This window comes from Aristolochia californica, unplaced genomic scaffold (assembly GCF_029961685.1).
Source record: "Aristolochia californica isolate CCGP_79_NKW_82.1479 unplaced genomic scaffold, dmAriCali1.0.hap1 SCAF_14, whole genome shotgun sequence".
In the NCBI taxonomy this organism is placed as follows: domain Eukaryota; kingdom Viridiplantae; phylum Streptophyta; class Magnoliopsida; order Piperales; family Aristolochiaceae; genus Aristolochia; species Aristolochia californica.
The window spans coordinates 8,230,657-8,252,568 of NW_027181815.1; the positions used below are offsets into that span (position 1 = coordinate 8,230,657).

A 21,912-nucleotide genomic window follows, 5' to 3' on the forward strand; every position below is an offset into this window, starting at 1 on the left:
AAATCCACTCTCTCCTACTAACTCCTTGTGCACAAGGCCACAAGATTCCTCAAAGTTTCAGATAACCATGCCAAGATCATCTGACGAATTGAAATCCTTATACTATACTTTCCAAAGAAACAATATGCTTACTGAAATAAATAGCCAGATTCGAATAAGGAATACCAGAGACAAGAGTATGGTGGAAGCATTTCCGGCTTTTGCAAAGGGACTGGCAAGCACTGTTTTGCGCTCGTCCTTGAAGTGTTTCAACTTTTTTGTGAATGCACATTTGCTCCCGAGAACCTAATACAACCATCTTAGGCCTGCAAGTTAGCATAAAAATGGGACAGTCAAGAACTCTGAAACCTTAGAAAGTTCTTTACCAGTAAATAACAGACTCAACTTCAACAACCACTGAAGCATGAAGAGCACTGAACAATTTTATGCAAATCTGAAGCAGCAAATAATGTCCAAGTTTTACATTTATCCTAGAAGCAATTCAGATCCCACCGTAACGAGTACTAGCTGTGAAATGTCATAAGCCACAGAATCAACATGTTCAGTTGTTCATTTCTTAAATCCAATCAATTTGTCTGAATAGGAGTAACTCAAACAGAGACATGGAGTGTTTAGAACCAATATCATGACTTCATATCAAATTGATTTCCACTAAAAAAAAGCAAAGGCCAATAAATAACAACAGTAGATTTAAGGAAACTTGCCTTTAAACAGCATGCCATATAGCAGGAATGCACCTCAATATATAAAAATCTACATTGTCATGCTTTATAGTAGTAACAGCAGAAAATAAACAATATAGTGTGGCTCTCCATATTCAGTGAGCTCAAACTGATTTTTTATGTTTTTTTGAAGTAGCCAGTCTGAAGTTATTTAATGATAGTGCTGCATAATGAATTACAAAATTACATTATTAAATGGGTGCACAGAAAATAAAGATAGAGATTAGAATCCATCATGAGTAAAATACATTGGCCAACTCTGCAATATGAAGTGATATTAAGAAATTCAAGAAAGGCAACCCAAAATCCGTAACTCAAAATTCATCTCAGCAGGATGAATTTCGTAGTTGGAACTATAGAAAAATAACGTTTGATCTCCTAAATAATAGAAACTTCAATATGCCTGCAGTAAAGACTATAAAATGACTTCAGCTATAAACACTTATTTCAAAAAAAAAAAAAAAAACAACTTCTTAAGGGAACACGTATATTCAAAAGAAGAATATTATACTAGTAGGAAATGGAGCCATGTTGCAGAGAAAACCTACTGCCCTGAGGCTTACATCTCAGTGAAAAAAAAATACAGTGAAGACGCCTGTAATGTTTACCAGTTCCAAGGACTAAAAAGCCAAACAAAGTCATGCCTGACTAGAGATATTGAAAAGACACGGTAATGGGTACACTTATCTGGTGTTTAATGCCTGACCTGTAAGTGCTTCTTTTTAGTTCTCTAATTACTTGTTGCAGTTGGCCGTGTGTGCGTGAAGAATATATGATAGTAGGGAGATTCTTCTTGTCTTCTTGGCTCGAGGAGATATTTGCAGTCATTCCGACGGACTTGCGCCTCTTTCCAGTTGAAAATCCACCCAAGCTCTTTCTCCACGCTAATGTAGCACAAAGCAAACACAGGGTCTTTCCCGTCCCAGTAGGACTTTCCAGTAACGCGTTTGATTTCTAGCACAACCATACCATAACTTAGATCATTGATGGTATCAACAAAAACCAAATGCAAATCTAGGAAACATAACAATATAACAATATCATAGAAACCGCAAGTCAAACCTTGTTATATATGCGGAGTAAAGTTTAAAATATAAAAAGCAATAAAATGCAATTTTCAATTTGAAGTCTATCAGGAGTTGGGCAACTGAATTCGGACCAAAAAAAGGAACTGACAGAAGATCATGAAATTACAAGAGAAGAGATGGAGCTAAATGAAGAGCTTTTCCACGGTAACAAATTGGTATAGACGAAAAAACATATGCGCTCACCTCCTGTAATGATTGGATGACCTTCTCCATATAAACAATCTGACAGTCATAGGCTTCGAACGGGAAATCCACATTAATTCCTCTGATTTTATAACTCGGCATAATCTCACGGGATACAAAAAGCAAGACTATCCCGATTCCAGAAGTTCCTCGTAGTCGCGAATGGAGGAAAATAGATTTAGAGAAGCCCTATGAGAAGGAGACTCATGAAGCCAGACTTCTGCTGCGTTCCCGCCAAGCAGCTTTTATACAGTTAACCCAAGTTCGCGCGGGCTTCATTAATCAGTAGTCACTAGTACATGGTCAAAGCCCAACGTAATTTTGGAACATCAGAGACATATAAAAGTAACATAGAATTAATAAGCAAAGCACTCAAGGAACTTCCAATTTATGCAAATTATACAAGGACTGGCCCGATATAAATATATCAACACTCTCCCACACGGGGAAACTCGTGAAAATTCGGGGCCCATAGAAAGCGCACGAGAACAACCGTGGAAACGCGATGGGAACGTGATTCAAACTCAGGACCAACCTGCTCTGATACCATGTTGAAACTAGTGCGCTAAAAGGTTCGAACCTTTTAGGAAAGCAACCGCATGAATATTATACAAGGACTGGTCCGATATAAATATCTCAACAATTACTTTGCTACGGAAGTAAAGTGACCGCAATATCTTCTTGCAAACCTTACCCTCTTGTAGTCTGACTACTGTGAGCATTTACATCTTCCAAATAAGAGTAGCAACAAATGTAGAAGAAAGGTGATAACAAGAAGTTTAGGAACAAATGAGGAGGGCAAATAGCATAATTCTGGTAGGAACAAGAAGATAAAAAACAAGAGTTTTGCTTAACGACTGATGACAGTGGCAAGCAATTTCGATTGACACCCAACAAGGACAATCAGTGGCGAGCAACGGTGATAGGGGCAAAAATTGTCATTCTTACAACAACGAGGTAAAAAAACATGGTAAAGGAACTACACATTGCTGAGTAAGAAAAGCTATAAATAACAAAACCTTCAAAAACAATGGGTTTAGCCCTTTTGAGTGACAGGAGAAGAAGGTGAGAAAGAAATGGGGACTTGAGAATGGATAAATTTGATGGGTTCGGCACAGAAAGCTCTTCCAGCACGTGGAGGATCCCGATGAGTGATGATCTAGGTCGATTTTTTTTTCTTTCCATTCTCTTCTAATATGTTTGTTGATAAGAGGAACTAGTCAGAGTCCTGTATATAGAATATAGGAATGTAAAATAATATTGTTATGATTATCATTAATCAGGTGTATACTATTTATAGAATTTACAAGAGATATTGTAGATAATTACAACTCTTCAGAGTTTAAGTTTGAGTATATTTGGTAGTTGTATTTTGATCCTTATCCTTATATCTATCAACAATATGATGGAATTCTAAGACGAGAATCTAATCTTGATCTTAAAAAAGAAGAAGTATATTCTCAAAAGTGGTTTGGTGAGAGTAACAGTTGGGGTGAATAGAATTACATCGTCCGATGGAAGTTCAACTACACCTGTAGCAGCTGGGGCGGGGTGGATGGAATTGCATCGTCTGGTGAAGAGAGGTGGAAGAGCAACAGCACTGATGGCAACTGGGGTAGACGGAATGCATCACCCGGTGGAAGAACAGCGGCACTGGTAGCGGCTAAGACGGACGGAATTGCATCATTAGGTGAAGAGATGAGGAAGAGCAACAACACTAGAAGAGGGTGGAGTAGATTGAATTGTATCCGAGGAAGATTAACGGCAAGGAATCACATCGTCCGGATGGGAAGAAAAGATTATGTAGTGAGGATTTTTTTTCAAAAAAAAATAAAAAAAATTTGTCGTGTGTGTGAATTATGCGTGCAAAACTCGGATGTGTGAAGGACACTCGTGAGTTCGCACGCTGAGCCGGACGAGGCATTGAGGGGGAAAAAATAATTTCCCCCCTCAACTTAGGTATCCCGTGTTGTTCTGCTCCAGGGAGACGCGGGGGGCGGGGGGGGGGGGGGGGGGGGGGGGGAGGGGGGGGTGTTCTTTGCGGCACCGACGAGGGTGGTTGCCGGTAGAGCGAACGGTGGCAGCGGGGCGACGGCAATGAGGACATCGGGCGATAAAATCGAGAGATATGAGCATTTTTGTTGTGCTGGATTCGGTTGGCGATGGGCGGCGGCAGGGTGGAGGGAGAGGTGCTACGGAGGTCGGGCCCGAGGTTCGGCTTTGGCAATTTTCAGCGACACAGAGAAACGCGGGGGAGATATGCGCAGAAGGGGCGCATGGTATTCCCCAGTGACAGGGAGTGGCGACAACGAGCTAGTTCTAATTAATCGATCGAACCTTTAATACCGTATTGAATTTAAGAACGTAGAATAATATTGCTGTAATTATCATTAATAATATATACTATTTATAAAATTACAATAAAATTACACTAAATTACAAAAGAGATTGTAAACGCTGACTTCGGTATTTATATTTTGATCCTTTATCTCTATCATTCTGAGCAATCTCATGGAGTACGGAAAGAGGGAGTATGTCAAAAGAAGGAGTTCAGAAGCTAGAGACTGATAAGGCTTTTTGGTGGACGGGTTGAACTGAAACGAGGAATGACTTGACGAAGAAGAAGAAGCAGAAGCAGAGAAGTAAGAGGAAAAAAGAAGTGGCCCACACCCAGCGACACCAATAATCACAGCTCCTCACGGCGTCAACCGGAACGGCTCTCCGTTCATCTGTAAACTGCCCACGAGCTCTTGAGCGACTGACAATGTCGAGGCTCTCGTTCTTTACAGTTGGACGATCCCGAAATCTGTCGGTGATGTACGGAAGGGATCCGAGTTGCTTGGGGTTGGGTGCCTCTGTAAATCCGCTTCAGCCGGTTCGTTCGGATACGTAGGCAAGAGGTTTCATCGATGGAGTTGTTGGCAAGAGGAATCTATGGTTTCTCATCCTCACAGAAAGCATCGCCATATGGAGCTGTAATTTTCATAAATTCTCTTAAAACCACCCAGTTGTTGATAAATTCACTTGAACAAAGTTCTTACCACGCATAGTAGCATTAGTATATCGTGTTGATTAAAAAATATTCACCAAAAAGGGGCACAAAATCTTATAATTCACCTGAGTGATCTCAAAAAGATGTCTCTCCAGCAAACAAAAATCCGAGATTAGATAATCACACAAGTATATTTTCTCCTAAACCCTCTCAAAACCGGATTTATAGAGAACTCTCCCATCAATGGGGACGACAACCTACATCCCGCCCATGGAGACTTCTCCCCACCGATCTTTACTTGTACTCTAGACGTCGAGGAGGCTGGAAATAGAATGAAATTACAGGTGTTAATCCACCTCCCAAATAAATTCAAGAAAACAAACCCCCCACATGACAACTTAATTATGCCTGCTCTGGTACGTTTCCAGGTTTCTCAGTGTCCATTGGCTCAGAAGCACCAGCTGGAGCGGCCTCGCCCTCTGCTGTTGCAGTTTCGGCACTTCCCTTTGGTTGTGACTCAGAAGACTCTGCAGATGGCGTTGCAGCTGCTGGTGGCGTCTGCGGTTTTGCTGGGGCAGGCCTTGGTTTCGTCATTATAGGCCTGCAAAACCTGCCCAAACAACGTACAAACACTTTTAGCTAACTAAGAAGTCATTATATAATACTCAACTACCGTCCACACTCGAACGGAGAAAATCACACACCTATTTTACCAACCGGAGCAACGGGAAAACATATCAGTTTATGTACCTGTCAAGGGTCTCTGCTTTCTTTCTTATATCAGCAGAGAAGAGCACTGGAGTAGCATGCTTGGGCAGTGAATCCTGTTGCTGCTTTTTATCAGTAAGCCAAGCTTCTGCATCACCAGACTCCTTTATGACCTGTCCACACAAATGGAAACCATCACGCAAAACCACCTAGCCAATATGACTTACCTAGAAAGGCCATACCAAGAACGAGAAAACTCTTAAGCCTCAGAAAATGCAATGGTTATTCATACCTTCTGCTTATCTGCTATGTCTATATGATCAAATTTGGGATCTTTTGAGAGAGCTGCTTCCCTGTAGCTACTGATGCAATAAACAAGCTGTTCAACCGCAGGTCCTCTCTCCACACTTTCCTTGAAACGCTCTTCAATGGGATCACCTTGCTGCAGAAAACCAGACCATCAGAGATTCTGCTGCATAAAGTAAATTATTAGCAAATTGAAAAACAACACTCACCTTTTTCAACTCCTCAAGCTTCGCAACATACACACCCTTGGTCTCATCTTCACCTTCTTCATACAGCCAGTCTTCCACTTGCTGGAGTTTTGCAGAAAATTCTTCCTTATCCGACGCAGTTACAAAGTCATGATACTTGTCATGGAGCTGGACAAAGACAAGTTGTGAATTCCAATTCAACAAAAGCTTTTATTCTTTTTTGAATACTATTTGTTAAACACACAAAAACAAAAGGTCGCATGTACGCCCATGGAAACTGAACCTAATAACTTTAAACATTGAACCCAAGCCCCTATACACTACTCACCTTGTTTCTCATGTCATAAACATAAGCTTCAACAGCATTCTTCTTTTCTTTGGTTTCTTCCATCACTCTGTCTTGCAAAGCCATCTCAAATTCCTTTTCTACAGCCTTCTGAACATCTCCTGGCTGCATTGCACCATACACCAACTCTGCAACAGGTATTGTTGTTTTCTTCACCTTCTTTTTTGGGGCTTCCACCTGCAAAGAGTAACCACGAAATCAATCAGAAAAACGAAATATTAGCTCTCATTACTAACTAGAAATGAAAGATACAAATAATATGACACTTATAAAGTAATTTATGAAAAGTCTAAGAAGCAAACAAATTCAGATAGCAAAAACAGATGGATACATGGATAGATGCATCTATAGATAAATAGAGAGAGAGAGAGAGAGAGAGAGTATAACTGCAACAAGCTGCTAGAGATAAATACATTTCATGAAATAAATGACCCACAAAAACTGCAATCAGGATCTCTGAGAATCACCTTATCATGGCACTGTTCGCATCAACACATATTGCACCAATAAAATGTCACTATATCCATTACCTTGGTGTGTGAAAGTTAAAAAGTTTATGTTTCTTTTCCTTCTTAAAATAGCATCAAACTAGGGCATATAACAAGGAGCAATAACAAGCTAGGAGGAAAGGGTTATAGCTGCGGCCAAGATCTATTGCTGTTAACCTCAGGGAAGTAACTGCTAAGAGTACTCCCAAACCAAATGCTTGCATCATTCCCTTTTTACCATTCCTATAGTCCTATCTATTGACAGATTTTTTAAATTCAACACCAAAACCTCACCAGAGCTTCATTCACCAATAGGAAAGCTTTCCACCACAGTCTAAGTAAACACACACTCTTAGTCATCATCGTCACACAAATTCTTATTCATCACTACACAGCTTACACCGACTTCTCCCACCATCGTCTCCACCAATCATACTCATATTTTCACTCTATCCAGCAATCATACTCATATTTTCACTCTATCCAGCTTATATAAGTAAACTCGGCAAACAAAATATGCAAGCTATAGAGAAACACCATTTTTTTGGGGGGAAAAGTTATAACAGTTCCAGAAAGTTGAAGACCAACAAAAAAAAAAAAAAAAATCAACAAAACACTACCCAGCAACAACTACCAGAGGTGGCTTAAAGAACATACAGTGTAAACAGAACATGAAACTCTCATGCTTGTTGTACACTTCACAAGACATCGCTTATATTAAGGAAACCTATAGAACAAGACTAGTGTGCCACAACATCTGCCTGTTATATACAGACCAGTTAAAACATAAAAGAAAATTCCAATAAACTGATAGTTTTATTGTTTCAAATTGCTTTCTATTCTAGTTAGCACAAATTCAACAGATTAACATTCAAGATATCTTGATAATCAACCTACAAATAGTCTAGAGCAGGGGTTAGCTGATTCTCTTGCTAAAGAGGAGTTACCCTTTGATCTCTCGTTGTAAGGCCTCCTCTTTGAGTTTGTTAAAAAATAAATGATTTTTTATAACAAAACGTACTTTTCAAAAAAATATGATCTTTGAAACCTGTATACGCTTCAGGAGCTAGTGGTTGAAAAATTGAGAATAAGGGTATCAAATCACCAGGATAATGCTCCCAGAATTCCCGAGACCAGAATAAGTAAGCCCTAAACCTGTTTATAAACTCAAATCCTCTCTAGACAGAATAATTGTCACAGAGAAATTAATGGAAAACGAGCAAATATAGATATAAAAATTATAAAGAATTTACATAACCTCAATAAACATAATAGTTCGCTTGAACATCAAAGGTGATTTTAACGGCACCACAGGTACATTATCTGCTACATTCTAGAAATCGAAAGGTTTCAAGCCATTAAAATGAAGTACAACATACATCAGCACCCAAAATAAATTAGAGGTGGGCAATGGAAACCGAGGAAGCAGCCTCAAGCACATATACAAATATATATATATAAAAAAAACAGAGTGAAAGTGGGGCAAATTAAAATGGAAGAAAGAAGATAATAACCCAGATAAATTACATGGAGCTACAAGAGCAAACAAACTCCCGAGCTAGCAAAGTAAAAACATTAACAGTGGAACATTCACATAGCAATTTCACTCAGCCATTCGAATTTTGTACAGGTAATGAGGCCCTAATCAAAATAAATTGACAGAAAAGTACAAATGTTTCTATTCACATAAGCCTATACAAATTAAGAAAGATGCTAAACTTGGAGATTCCCCAGATGGAATCAGATTGCATCAAAACTAAAGGATTTCCAGTCTAACAACTTGAATAAAACAAAACTAAAAACACATTGAGTAAGCATGAATCAATCAGGGATGATCCTATTATAACATGAAACATGTAAAATCGCAAGCAGTGGTTTCTTTGGTTTTCAAAAACCTAGTTCATGAACCATCAGCATGCTTACTTCAAAAACAGAAAGGCAAACTGTAAACAGCTAACATGCAGATAAACCCAGAAGAATATACCTTAGTATCAGTTTCCATCTGAACAGGCTTGTCTCCAGAGTCGGGAACACCATTTTCCGCTCCACCAGTGGCAGCATCTCTAGCATCATGCATATTTACATCATTTTCATTTTCACCTGTGGCTGGAATATCAGTCGTGGCATGATCAGTATCCATTTTTGTAGGTTCTTTCGGTGGCTCCTTTGTTACTGGTACTTCAACTTCTTCTTCTTCTAAGAGCTGTAGTGCACAACAAATGAAGTGTCAACAAAACTACATAAAAAGCACTTCTAAAATCTTAGTAAAAAATAAATAAATCATATGGCACATCTAAAACAAGAAAACCTGCAATTACACATGACTTACAGTTGCTGACTCGATGGAAACAATACCGTGCAGATTCAAACGAACTTTGACTTTCAGTTTCACCCGCTCACCATTGGCAGATTGGAATGGACCAATCTGTCAAGAAACATTCATTACATTATATGCACTGACACAGTATGTAGCAAAGCCTCAAAGAAAAGTTTTCACTCTACAAAGTTTTATCAAGTGAACAGAGAAATGTGAATAGAATGAGCATGACAATGACATTAGTCATATACCGTATATGTGCTAATCTTAGCTGATCCTGGAAATTCGCTTGCATCTGCATAGCCAACGTCAATTGTAAATGTGCCAGTACGATAGAATGTCAATGCTTTGACACTTGGAATCGGATTGCCTTTTGGAAATACAACAGTGCTCTGCACATTGTCTCCAGTGCCATTTTGTGAATCAGGGCCAGAACCTTTCCAGGACAGAGCAATTGAATACGGGAAACTCTCATTGACCTTCAAATAAATACACAAGACATATGTTTATTGTAAGTAAATATTACTGCCATAGCTTCAGAGTTTACCTTCTGAGCATGTACAAAACAAATCAAGAAAACACAAATTTTCACATAGTCAAAGTCCCTTAGACAGCACAAAGTAGATATATGCTAACAGAAGCTAAATAAAATTCACTTAAACAATACGAAATTTAATCAAAGAAAGTAAATAACAACATTGTTTACCTGAAATTCTCTGACTTTAAAAGTTGGACTAAGCATAGCACATTGAAGTGCACACCCTCGGGCAACACACTCACTAGCATTCATAGTACGCCTTGGCTCCTTTGCAAAAAACTCGGTTATTATCCTAATAATCGCTGGAATACGAGATCCTGATCCTACTACTTCAACAGAATTAATGTTTTCAGCAGTAAGTCCAGCTTCCAACAAGGCCTTTTCAAGTGGGCCCTTAACCCTCTCAAAAATAGGAACACTAATTTGCTCAAATTCATCCCTTTCGATGAATCCCTTTACATCCTTCTCATCCATCAAACATTCAATATTAAGTGGTGCCTTCGGGTTTGCACTCAAAACCTTCTTCAGCTTCTCACATGCAGCCCGAAGTCTAGTGCAAGCCCGAGCATTCTGATAAATATCCATCTTATACTCCTCCTTAAATTTTGCAGCAAAGTGTCGGAACAGAACTTCATCAAAGTCTCTTCCTCCAAGAGAACGATCAAATGCATGTGCTAAGATCTTGAGCTGACCTTTCTTGAATCCGACAATGCATACTTGCATGCTGGCATGACCAACATCCACAAAAGCAACATTTAACTGATCATTTTCAGGTAGGTCCGTCTTATAGATTCCATACGCCAAAGCTGTTGCAGTGGTTTCATGCATTAACCTCAAAGGATGAAGGCCGGCAATAGAAGCTGCATCCAAAACAGCTCTCCTTTGAAGGTCAGTGAAATAGACTGGAATTCCGATACAACAATCTACAACTGCGGCATTCAGATTCTTCTCTGCTATACTTTTAAGATTTGAAAGAACCATTCCTAAAACTTGTGTTGGGGTAAAAGTCCTCATTTCCCCCAGATATCTGGCATGAATAAGAGGAAACCCATCGGGGCCTTCAGTTATTGAGAAAGGCAAGGAATGAAGATCAGACTGGACCTCAGGATCAGAGAACTTTCTGCCAATAAGGCGTTTGATTTGAGAAATAGAGTTCTTCGGATTCATGATAGAAGAGGCAGCTCCAGCCGTGCCCACAAAACGCTGTTTCTCTCCAAAACAAACCACAGCAGGGGTTTCACGCTTAGATTCATCATTGAGAACCACATCTATACCCCTTTGTCTCGCAACAGCTACAATGCAGCTTTCATTACCAAAGTCGAAACCAACCACGCTCATCTTCTTAGCTAAAATAAAACTATCGACAAGAGAAACCTTAATTAGTACCCGTCGAGAAAATTAGAAAGTGAACGTCCACGAAGACAAAACATGTCAGCATAACATACAAGGTAAGACTTCACCGCAGTGAAGGATGAAGGATTTGGCAAACAAAACCCATTTTTTTACAAGCTAAGGCCCGAACCAAAAAGTACGAGAACAAAGTGCAGGCCAGGATCAGAAAACCTCAGCAAAGCCACTTCAGAGAACAAAAATTGCCAGCACAATGTGGCAAACAGAAGTCATTTTTTCTCCATTTTTCTTCTTCAAAAAAAAAAAAAAAAACTTACCAAATATAAACGAAAACCACTACATCGTTAAGAAAAAAAGGGTCTACAATTTGGGGCAATCAAGATTCATGCATAAAATAAAAATTCAGATAAGAAACCTAGAACACAAAGACTACAATTTACAAACGAGAAAACAAACAAACAAAGAAATCACCGGGCAACGAAAATGCGTTAACAACAGATTAGAGTTTTAGCATCAAAGCAATTAGATCTGAAAGATTCAGGACAACGCAAGGACATATAAAAGCTAGGGTTTTCCGGAACATTACCTGAAGAGATGCAAGCGTTGATGTTTTTCTTTTGCAGTGTCGTGTGCTTTCTTTCGATCGAATGTTCGGTGGGAAGCCACAGGAGGACAATAAATTGTCGAGGACGGGCTTTTTCTAGAACCGTCGATTAGCAGACTTTCAGTCAAATTTAGGATGTTCAGGGACTTTGAAATAATAAATTGATTAAATTTAAATCAAATTATTAATGCTTACTATTTAATAAAACGTTTATTATTAAGACGTCGAGAAATGCCGGGAAAGTCGAGAAGTCCAGCAACGTGGAGGGTGTTCCAGAAACATCCACGCTTGTGCCGGTGATTGTGGGATCTTTAGGGGTATAAGAGTAAAAATTGAAATCTTTTGATGGACGGAAGATAGGAGGCTTTTGATAAACAAAACGGAATAAAATTTTTGAATGTGACATATTAATCATCTTTGACCAATATCAATTACCCCAACCTTTACTTTTGGTCCTTGGGCATTCTAACTCCAACTGGCCTCTTTCCTTTCTCTTCATTCATTAGTTGATTTCTCTTGTAAAGGAGGAGGGTTGTGCGTCTAGTTGGAGAGATGCTTGGGGGGGGGGGAGGTTTGGCTTTCTAGAGGTAAACACAAGGAAAATGTCATTTTAATTTAGGGTTCTCCAATGAAGATAAAGGCTTTCAACTTATATAGCTAGTCGATGAAGACTAGTGAAAACATATGGCTTAGGCTTGGGCTCTTGTTTGCCTTTGGGTTGAAGGATATAGTTGTCAAATCGACACGAGGGTTCATCAGAGTTGCCTAACTTATGGGTCTCCAACTTAATATTAGTTTTAGATGATTTAGTTGAGAGACTTGCTTTTGTCTTTTTTCCTCATGTTTTATTTGAGTCGGACCTTGGATATATACATGGACATTGAGTGTGGTGAGGTATGTATTTGTGAGAGACATACGAAAGTTTATAAGCAATGTCATGAATATTGCTTCCACATTCAACAATGTATGTGTAGATGGTACCCATGCATGCATGTTGGTACTCATTGAATTTGTAGTCAAAGAGTGTCATGGAAAGTTAGGACTACCTTGATAGCTCCAAAGTGGAGGAGAGTGTAGCCTTGATTGTATGGATGATTAAGCAGAGTTACTGAGATCTCCAAGGTGACAATGTTTTTTTTAATCATTCATCAAAAATCAAACCAAGAGGCTTGGACAAACTCTACTACAAGGGGTTTACTACTATTGGAGAACATGTTGTGGATGCTACTAGAAAGTCTTTGGTATATGACATATGGGAATGGGAAAGTTAGTTACTGGGATTTTACTATTAGGTCTAATAGTTACTTCCTATAAGTAGTCTTGTTTGGAGTACTTAACACGCATTAAACCAATTGAAGAAGAAGATGAGGAGGAAAATGGCTCTCCATTTAGGGTAGGTGTTTCCCCTTTCTCTACTAGCTATCTCCTTACCCACACTTCTTGTTATTAGATATATTTGGAATAATTTAATTTACTTTCATTTTAGGAAAGTAATTTCCACTAGAAAAACAATTATATAGGGTTTAAGTGGTTGAAAGGACATCAATATAGTTTTGATAATTGTTTACATTATAGATAGGAAAGAAGGGTCAAAATACCCTAATCTCTCCCATATATTTTCTCTTGCAAATTCAAAATTGATTTTAGAGTGGGTGTGTCTACAGTTTATGAGTTGACCTAGTCAACTAGCAGAGCCAAGTCAGATTTTTGTTGTCTATTATGAGTTTTAAATTTTGATGTTTACTCCTTTTATTCGATTTCGTCTATTATATTGTTTACGACAAAGTGTTTAGAGCAAGTCCCTTGTTTTCTACACCAAAAATTGTTTGTAGTTTCATCTCCCCTTAGCAATAGAGTTATAAGGAAAAAAAATCTTTCATTGCCAATATAGTCCTAAGATGTTCTTATCGACCAAAACCCTTGGTTTACCCAATTGTTTACCATAATGCCAATTGCAGACTATAAAAAATCCGATGCGAATACATTGGTTCCTATTATTAAGAAATAACACAAGCCATTTGTCTTTGTCATCTAATCACCATCCCTCACCCACTCTTCTACTTCAACATATAACTCCACATTAGATTCTTGATTTTTCATGTTGTTGTTACCATAGCCTAGAACATGCCAATACATTTTCCTCGTGTCTTCGATCTTTCATCAATTAGCAATGTCTAGTCTTAGTATTTGTTGTCGGTTGTCAAACTATTGTCCCAAAAAATTATACGATTTAAATGTTTGAAAATACTTTATGATGCTTCTCATATACAAATCCATGCTCGTGAGGTTTTTTAAAATTCCCAACTATGGAACTCTACTTTCATAACTATTGTATCATCGTCTACATCAACTACTTTTTTCTCTTATGGTTATCTGCATTAAGGAAAATGTTAATTTCAAGAAAATTCACTCATTGATATCACTCAATTTATGTGTACCTACTTGGTAAGGCATTTAATGAGGTTCTTTCAATTTTTTTGAAGATGTGTCACTTCATCCAATGCCCTGATGTTATCAATAATTTGTTATGTGCGAGTTCAATGGATAAAATTGTTAATCTGTACCATTATGGTTAATTATTTGGCCCTATAATTTTTAATTTGACTTTATTTCCTTTGTTATTAGTTTTGTTTATAAGTGGTTTTGATAAACCTTCGAAGGGCAATGAAATAACTACTTTTCAAATTGCATAACCTACAAAATTTCACTTTTTTTTTTGTTTTCTATTTTAGATGAAGTTGGAAAAGTTATGTTCCATAATAAACTTTCTCGATATGTTTTTTGGATAGCAAAGGAGTTCAAATTTGGTTGATTCCATGTCATATTAGTTTTTGCTTGTTTTAAGGAAGTTGTTGCCTTTTTATCAAAACCACCAACAAACTATGTCAAAGTTCTAACCACAAAGTTGTTGATTAGTTTTTCTAATTCAAGTTGTTGTTGATATTTAGGATGTCGATAGGCACGACAAGATCATGGCACCGTAGAGGCATTGTTTTCATAATAAAATATAACGTTTTATTTTAGTTGTTGGTAGCAATGATAGAGATCTCGTAGTTCAAAGATGATAAGTGGAATTCAATCCTATGTTTGATCCTTTCCTTGAAGCTTTGAGAATTATTGCATCAAACGAGATTAATAAAAATAGAAAAGATTCCTACTCAATTTGTCACCCTTTAGGAAACACATCTTCCACTCTCACAACAAGTTTATCAAATCGCAAAGGGCAACACCATACCAATGGACTATCTCAAATAAATAATTGAAAATGTTATTCAATTTTAACTAGCATTTTAGGCTTATGTCAAGCCTTATAGCTAAATAATTCAAATGTTGCTCAAATACAAACAACAAAAATTATCAACAATTTGATTGAAATGGCAATTCAAAATAGCATATTGCCCTTTTCATTGAAACTCGCACCAACATCGGAACAAATGATAGCTTAATGGTGTCAAATTTTAGTCATTCACTAAAGAGAAACTCCTCTGATTGGTCTGTTAAACTGTCTCCGAAATCAATTGAAAGTTGGAAATAACTCGAAAATAAGAAACTAAGTTGGTTTTACGACACCCACCATAGTGTCACTTTAGTGGAACTCACTTACACTAAGCAACAAAAAGATGAAAAATAATTGATTACAATTATTGGGAGGAACATGAGCTTAATCTACAATGATAGCACGAGTCTGTCAACTGTGAAGGAAATACAAACATGCACACAAAGAATGAAGTGGGATGTGATCCACTTTCTTTAAAGTAAGTAGTCAAAATACTTTCAAGAGCTAATCACAAGTCCAAAATTTGAAGAAGTTGATTGTTTATAAAGGAAACATCAACACACTAATTTCTAAGCCCAAAAGCAAGAAAATAGTCAAAATCGGTTAATTGAAAATAATCAAAATAGTCCATCATTCCATTTGAGGTGATGTTAAGAGAAAAATATTATTGCTCATAAATCGTTTAATAAATTTGCAAAGTTAATGACAAATCAATTAATAGTTTGATTGTCTTAATTTGCAAAAATCGTGAGAAGAATTTTTTATTACCTTGAATATGTAAAGAAGAAAATCAGTTATATACATCAAGTAATTCAAATCATTGATGAAGAATTTGAATTATCCCTTTTTAGTCTACAAGTGGATTTATAATTAATTTGAAAAATCACTATGATTCAATGAATTGTTTCCCTCTCTCTTTCTATCCATGTATTAGGCATCCAGGGCTAAACAATGTAAAGTGTTTTATTCCTTTTACTTTTTATGCATCTAATTTCATTTTTGCATAGCTTTTACAGATTCAATCTACTTTATCACTTTCTTTATCATGATACCCTTTTTCAAAAAAGGCCACAAATGGTATAGTTTAAGGTCAAGGAAAACTTATGTGTTTGCATATGTCACTTTCTTTGAGAATGTTCTATATTTGTCAAAGTCTAATGTGTCTTGTGTTATTTTATCCATCGACATGGATGTTGTGGTCCCTATTACATGAGAGGATGTCCCTAGCCCCACATCCACTATTGTCAAGCCGAACCATTGCAAGTTTATCAACACAAAAAACCTCCCAAGACATCTTCAAAAGGGCCCTTTGGTTTGTCTTTGCCAATTTCCACTTCATTTGTAGTTCATAAGGTATGTGATTTGCCAACTATCCTCCTATGTTAATTCTTATCCAGTGAAAGATGTTTTACCCTTTTTGGAAGTAGGGCATATATGCCTTACTTGATAGGGGTACTTGGATGTTGTGTGATTTGCCTTTAAATGCAATCATTGTAAGATGTTGATAGGTCTACAATTTGAAGTACAAGCTGGATGAGTCTATATAGAGGTATAAATCCAAACTCGTGGCTAATTGATACACTCAAGACCTATGATGTGTATGTGTATGTGTTTGAGACATTTTCTCTTATAACGAGGTTAATCTCTGTTAGGATCTTCATTTTTTCGTCAATGACTATGGGATGATTCTTATTTCAATGAGATATAAAAAATGTCTTTTGTATGGGGACTTGGAGAGAAAAGTGTATTTAGAGCAACTTCCTTGTATGTTGCTTAGCGAGAGACCAAGAACATGTGTAAATTGATTAAGGTCATTTATGGCATGTAGCAAAGCAAGGGGACCTAGTTTGGTAAGTTCGGCAAAGTAATCATATCATTCGGTTTACTGTGATCGCTTATTGTTTGTTATGAAGAGGTCGTCTAGAATATTGTTGTTGATAGTATGTAAATGACATTGAGTTGTCAAAAAGTTATGTAAAGGGTACGAAGAGATAAATGAACACCTTATCAGACATTTAAAAAAAAAAAGAACTTGGGGATTGTTTAAGTACTTTTTAAGTATTGTAGTGACATTAAATATGGTAGAAATCGTATCAATAGAGAAAGTTTGCTAGAGACATGTCGTGATAGTATGGTTTATTGTAAGCAAAACTTATCGGGACACCTATTGAAATGAGTCATAATCTTAGCGAAGAGAACAATCCACTTAAGGGCAAGACCATGTTATGCTTTGTGGCATGGTTAGCCAATTCATCGAAATCTTAGGAAGATTCATTTGGAGGTTGAATAAAAAATAGTGAGGTATCCAAAGAGAACATTGGAAAAAAAAAACAAAAACTTACTACAAGGGTCTGTTGATAATTTATAGTTACAAGATATTCTATTATTGATTATATAGGGTCTAAGTCGGGTTGGAAATCAACTATTGGATATTGTGTATTTGTCAGAGGAAACTTAATCAATTAAAAAATAAGAAATAAAATGTGGTGGCTCATTCTTGTGCAAAGAAAAAAATATCAAAGAATGGTTAATACTGTTAGTGATTTCTATGGATGAGATTAATTTTAACAAAATTATGATTCAGTCAAAGGATCTATAATTTTGTATAATAACAACCAAGTTTTCCATCTCCATTGCTAGTAAATTATTGTTTCCCTTGTGATGCTGTTATGAATGGTGCAGCGGTCACTCTATACGTTACTCAACTGATCAAATTGGTGATGTGTTATGCTTTGAAAACACTAGTTTGGGTTTCTATAAAAAAACTGAGATTTCTTCATATATATGCTCCTAGTCGAGGGTAAATTTTTTTTACCCACCTAAAGAGAAGTTGTTTTTTCCTTGTAAAATAATTGATGTTTATAAGATATATATATTTCTCAACCGCCTATTAAACCAGGAGAGGTTGGATGGGCCGAGATCCGGCCCATTTTTTCCTTTCGTCCATGCACTGGCAGCAGGTGCCTGAAAAACTAAAATCTAAATGGCGCGAAAACTTCAACTTCTGTGAACATTTGTCACCGTCTCACTCGCTCCAGAAGACACTCCCGCCCGTCCCTCTGCTTCTTCACTTCGTCTCTCTCAGCTTCTCTTCGACTGATTCTTTCTTCCGTTTCGCAAAATGCAACGCCAGAAATCCATACTTTCCTTTTTTAAGAAACCATCTCAAGACGGCCAAAACGGCGGAGCGGATTCTTACTCTCAGATGCTCCACAACCGGCGTCCACCGTCGTTTCCAGTTAATCAACAGAAGCACGGTGAGGAATCCGTCGATCCACGGGCGGAAAACCTCTTGCCAGAACTTATGGGCACAGATACGCCGCCGGCTAAGCCGCAACGACAGGTCTTACTGCTTAGTTCCCCGGTCGACAATGACGCTGGAGCTCGTCCTTTCTCCAATATAATGGAAAAATTCAGGAGGAAAGACGAACAGGGACGATTTCTCGAAAGGTAGGGTTTAAGTTTTCATCTGTAAGGTTTAGTTTTGATCTTCTTGCATGAGTTTTGTGTATGTTCAACTTTCATATTCCTGAGCTTTGTTGAACTAATACCACAGAGGGCGAAAACACCGAGGTTAGATAATTCCACCTAGCAAACTGTTGCTGCAGCAGTTCGCTCCTTGATAACTTTAGATTCATCTAACATTTTTTGTGCGGATCAGGCAGTAGACTTAAAAAGGTATCTATGTAAAGTTACTCTTTGCACTCATGACTACCGGCACCTTCAAAAGTCATAGGAATGTATGTTGAAGAGAATATCGATGAGAAGTAGTATCAACAGTTGCCGTCTCGCTGAGCTTAATTGGAGCGCACATGTGGGCAGGCAACACAAGTAACTGAAATAACACTCCAGCTACAGCCTGCAGAATTTATTAAAAACCCTATTAAATTCAGATAAACAATTCTTGAAGTGTCAAATATGATGGTTTTATCAAAGAGAGCCCAGAAGTAAGGACAACCAAGTTATGAAAAGGATCCCCCACAACAAGATGTTGGTGGGCGGCTTCATATTTTGGCGCAGCAATCTGCCCAGGAGATAACAGGTTTTGGAGAGTATCTCCAGCAAGCGGGAGAAAAAGGAACTGTTACAGCAAATTAAAGTCTAAAGAGGACAAGCAACAGTTAAGTCACTTAAATACTAGTTCCAAATTAAGTATCTGATGGTACTTAATGGTTATCAAAGAACTCAAGCAACCTCAATGACATTGAATCTGTTTCACTTTTTGTGTGTCCTTGGAATTTGCCGTTCAGTAGTCCTGGTAGGGTTTTCTTGTCTTTTGTATTTGTTTTCAATAAGATTTTTGAGCTTTTTTATTCTTTTGCCCCATGTTAATTTTACATCTTTTTAGTTATACTTTTGTTACTTGCATCCGCTCCCCTTCGAGCCTCTATTTGACCTTTTGCCTTAACAATATGTTTATCTAATGGTATCAAAAGAAAGAAAAAGTACGAGTTTTTGACACAACCTCTTTGACATTTCGATACTGGAACTAAATTGTTCATCTTTGCTTGCATAGTTTTGTGTCCGAGTTAATGTATTAGTTATTGAGAAAGGAAATTGCATATTTGTATAAACATTTGCATTTTGTTGTTGTGTGTGGTTGCTGCCAGGTTACTTATTTTGACTTTTATATAGTAATTTTCTGTGAAATTCCATTATTTGACAATATATTCTTGTTTCATGCTCTTATTTTTTCAGGAATCAAGATAAAAGCAGTTCATTCATTTGTTCCAGTGACAATGAACTTGATGGAGCACAAGGAGTATTAGCACAAGGCAACTCCTTGAGTCAAACACTCACTGCTGATGGCCTCAAATTTGATCTCAGCTTTGAATTAGGGGCTTCTTTGGATTTTGTGAACATCACTGATGACATTCTGGGGCCAGATACTCCAGCTATGAAGCCTCTTGTGCCTCGTCTGAAGCGGGTTCAAGAGGACAGTTGCAAATATGGTGAAAAAGTTTACTGTCCTTTACCTGATTCTAATAAGAGAATGAAGTCATTCCACAATCCAGGGACAGAGAAAAAGAATGACGTAAAGTTATCTGAAAATATGAGCAGTAAGTTTGAATGGCTTAGCCCTTCTCTCATAAAAGATGCAAATGGAAGAAGGCCTGGTGATACACTTTATGACAAAAAGACTCTGTACATACCACCTGATGCTTTGAAGAAAATGTCGGCATCTCAAAAACAGTACTGGAGCACTAAATGTCAGTATATGGATTTGGTGCTCTTCTTTAAAGTGGTAAGCTTCATAGAGCAATCTTTAAGGATTTTTGTAGTCCTGTTTTCTTTTTCTATTCATGTACATTACCAAAAGAATCAAAGAAGAGTAAAAAGAAACTAAGGCATGCGGTGCATCTCTTGCTCCTTTTTTTTGCTCTTGTTCTTTTGTGAAAAAATGAATCTCTTCAATCAACAAGTTTGGTTTTAGATGAATAAGTTAATGATTTTTTTTTTTTTTTTGATAAAGATGTAATTCATTAAAAAGGTGAAAAATTACAAAAAGATAGGGAGCAAATCCCTAACAACAAGATGTTGAAGAGATGCTCCTTGTTTGGCAAGCACATCTGTTACCGAATTTGCAGATCTCAGAATGTGAGACCAAATACAAGAAAATAATGTGGTAATCTCTAAAATCTCCTGGAAAATTTCCCAATGCCTCCATGGCGGAAAGGAAGTGCCTTTCAATGTGAATTGGGCCATTGCATTTATCTTTGAAAATTCGGAGCCCATTGAGAAGACCATGTAGCTCTGCAGACGTTGAGTCGGAGATGCCTAATGGACCCACATAAGAAATACACTGATTGCCAAATGAGTCCGAAATCACACCTCTGAAACCTGCGATCCCCGGATTGCTGAGAGAAGAACCATCAAAATTCAATTTTAAGTATCCAACCTCTGGGGGCGCCCACTCTTTCATAATTTGAATCTTGGTCCCCAAATGCATCCTTGCTAGGTTGCTCCAGTTTTCACGAATGGAAGTGTCCTTAAAAGAGCAGAAAGGTTTTTTCGTCAGGAGCTAGGTGGATATTTGGCCCGTCACTTTTTCCGCTACACTTTTCTCAGATTCAAATTTAGCCTCGAACCGCCTCCTATTCCGTTCATTCCAAAGCCCACATGGCACAAAACTGGCACATGCTGATAGCATCATTTTACCGAGTCCAGGAAGGGGATAGCCATAGATTGACTTGCTAAAACAGAACAAATCTGCAGAGATACATATTTGCAAACCCAATTTGCAAAATATAGAGGTCCAAACCTTCCAAGAATACTAGCATAATAGCAGGGTATGGCTAGCGGATTCTGCTTCAATATTACAAAAAGGACATAGTAGGTCTATAGAGGGGTGACCCCTTCTTCGAAGCACATCCGCTGTAAGGATCTTATTTTGGTAAGCACTCCACATGAAGAATTTTACCTTCGGAGGGGCACAAAGACGCCACACAAAGTATATATCATGCTCGCTCTGCGTTGAGTCCCAACCATTAATGTGTCTGTATGCAGATGCAACTGAGAATTTGCCGCTTTTGTCAGGCCACCATATTAGCTTGTCTGCATTAGAAGGCCTCATCCTGACATGATTCAAAGAATCCAGTAAACGACTTGCTTCCATTGCCTCCGTATCAGAAAGACCCCTTCAGGGGTGGAGACTCAAACCAACCCCCTCGAAAGCATCTGCCACTGTTATCTCCCTTTGAGTGGAGATAAGAAAGAGACTGCTAAAAGAGTTTCTCAACGTTTCCTGTCCTGTCCACCAATCGTCCCAAAATTTAAGAGACTTGCCACTTCCCACAAAGAATCT

The 21,912-nt window shown here is 37.8% G+C and overlaps 2 protein-coding genes and 1 long non-coding RNA gene across 3 annotated transcripts in view; 1 reads left to right on the forward strand and 2 right to left on the reverse strand.

Moving 5' to 3' along the window:
- Positions 1-199: 199 nt before the first annotated feature.
- On the reverse strand, positions 200-2,170 carry LOC137949336 (uncharacterized). The gene is made up of 3 exons (XR_011111859.1): positions 1,994-2,170; positions 1,429-1,676; positions 200-305 (listed from the first exon to the last, which is right to left on the reverse strand). It is a non-coding gene; the product is annotated as an uncharacterized lncRNA (long non-coding RNA).
- A 2,905-nt stretch (positions 2,171-5,075) lies between these two features.
- On the reverse strand, positions 5,076-11,908 carry LOC137949334 (heat shock 70 kDa protein 14-like). Its single transcript, XM_068795408.1, has 10 exons — positions 11,813-11,908; positions 10,045-11,233; positions 9,590-9,817; positions 9,351-9,446; positions 9,006-9,224; positions 6,516-6,710; positions 6,209-6,355; positions 5,986-6,135; positions 5,736-5,866; positions 5,076-5,595 (listed from the first exon to the last, which is right to left on the reverse strand). Exons 2-10 carry the CDS (start codon positions 11,212-11,214, stop codon positions 5,388-5,390), a joined length of 2,544 nt encoding a protein of 847 aa, XP_068651509.1. The 5' UTR covers positions 11,215-11,233; positions 11,813-11,908; the 3' UTR covers positions 5,076-5,387.
- Positions 11,909-18,186: 6,278 nt separating this feature from the next.
- The window catches only part of LOC137950105 (DNA mismatch repair protein MSH7), a 51,050-nt gene continuing 47,324 nt past the window's right edge, over positions 18,187-21,912 (forward strand). The window contains exons 1-2 of the mRNA XM_068796487.1: positions 18,187-18,557; positions 19,806-20,352. Of these exons, the coding sequence (XP_068652588.1) occupies positions 18,229-18,557; positions 19,806-20,352 (876 nt within the window). The 5' untranslated portion in view covers positions 18,187-18,228. The remainder of the gene's footprint in view (positions 18,558-19,805; positions 20,353-21,912) is intronic.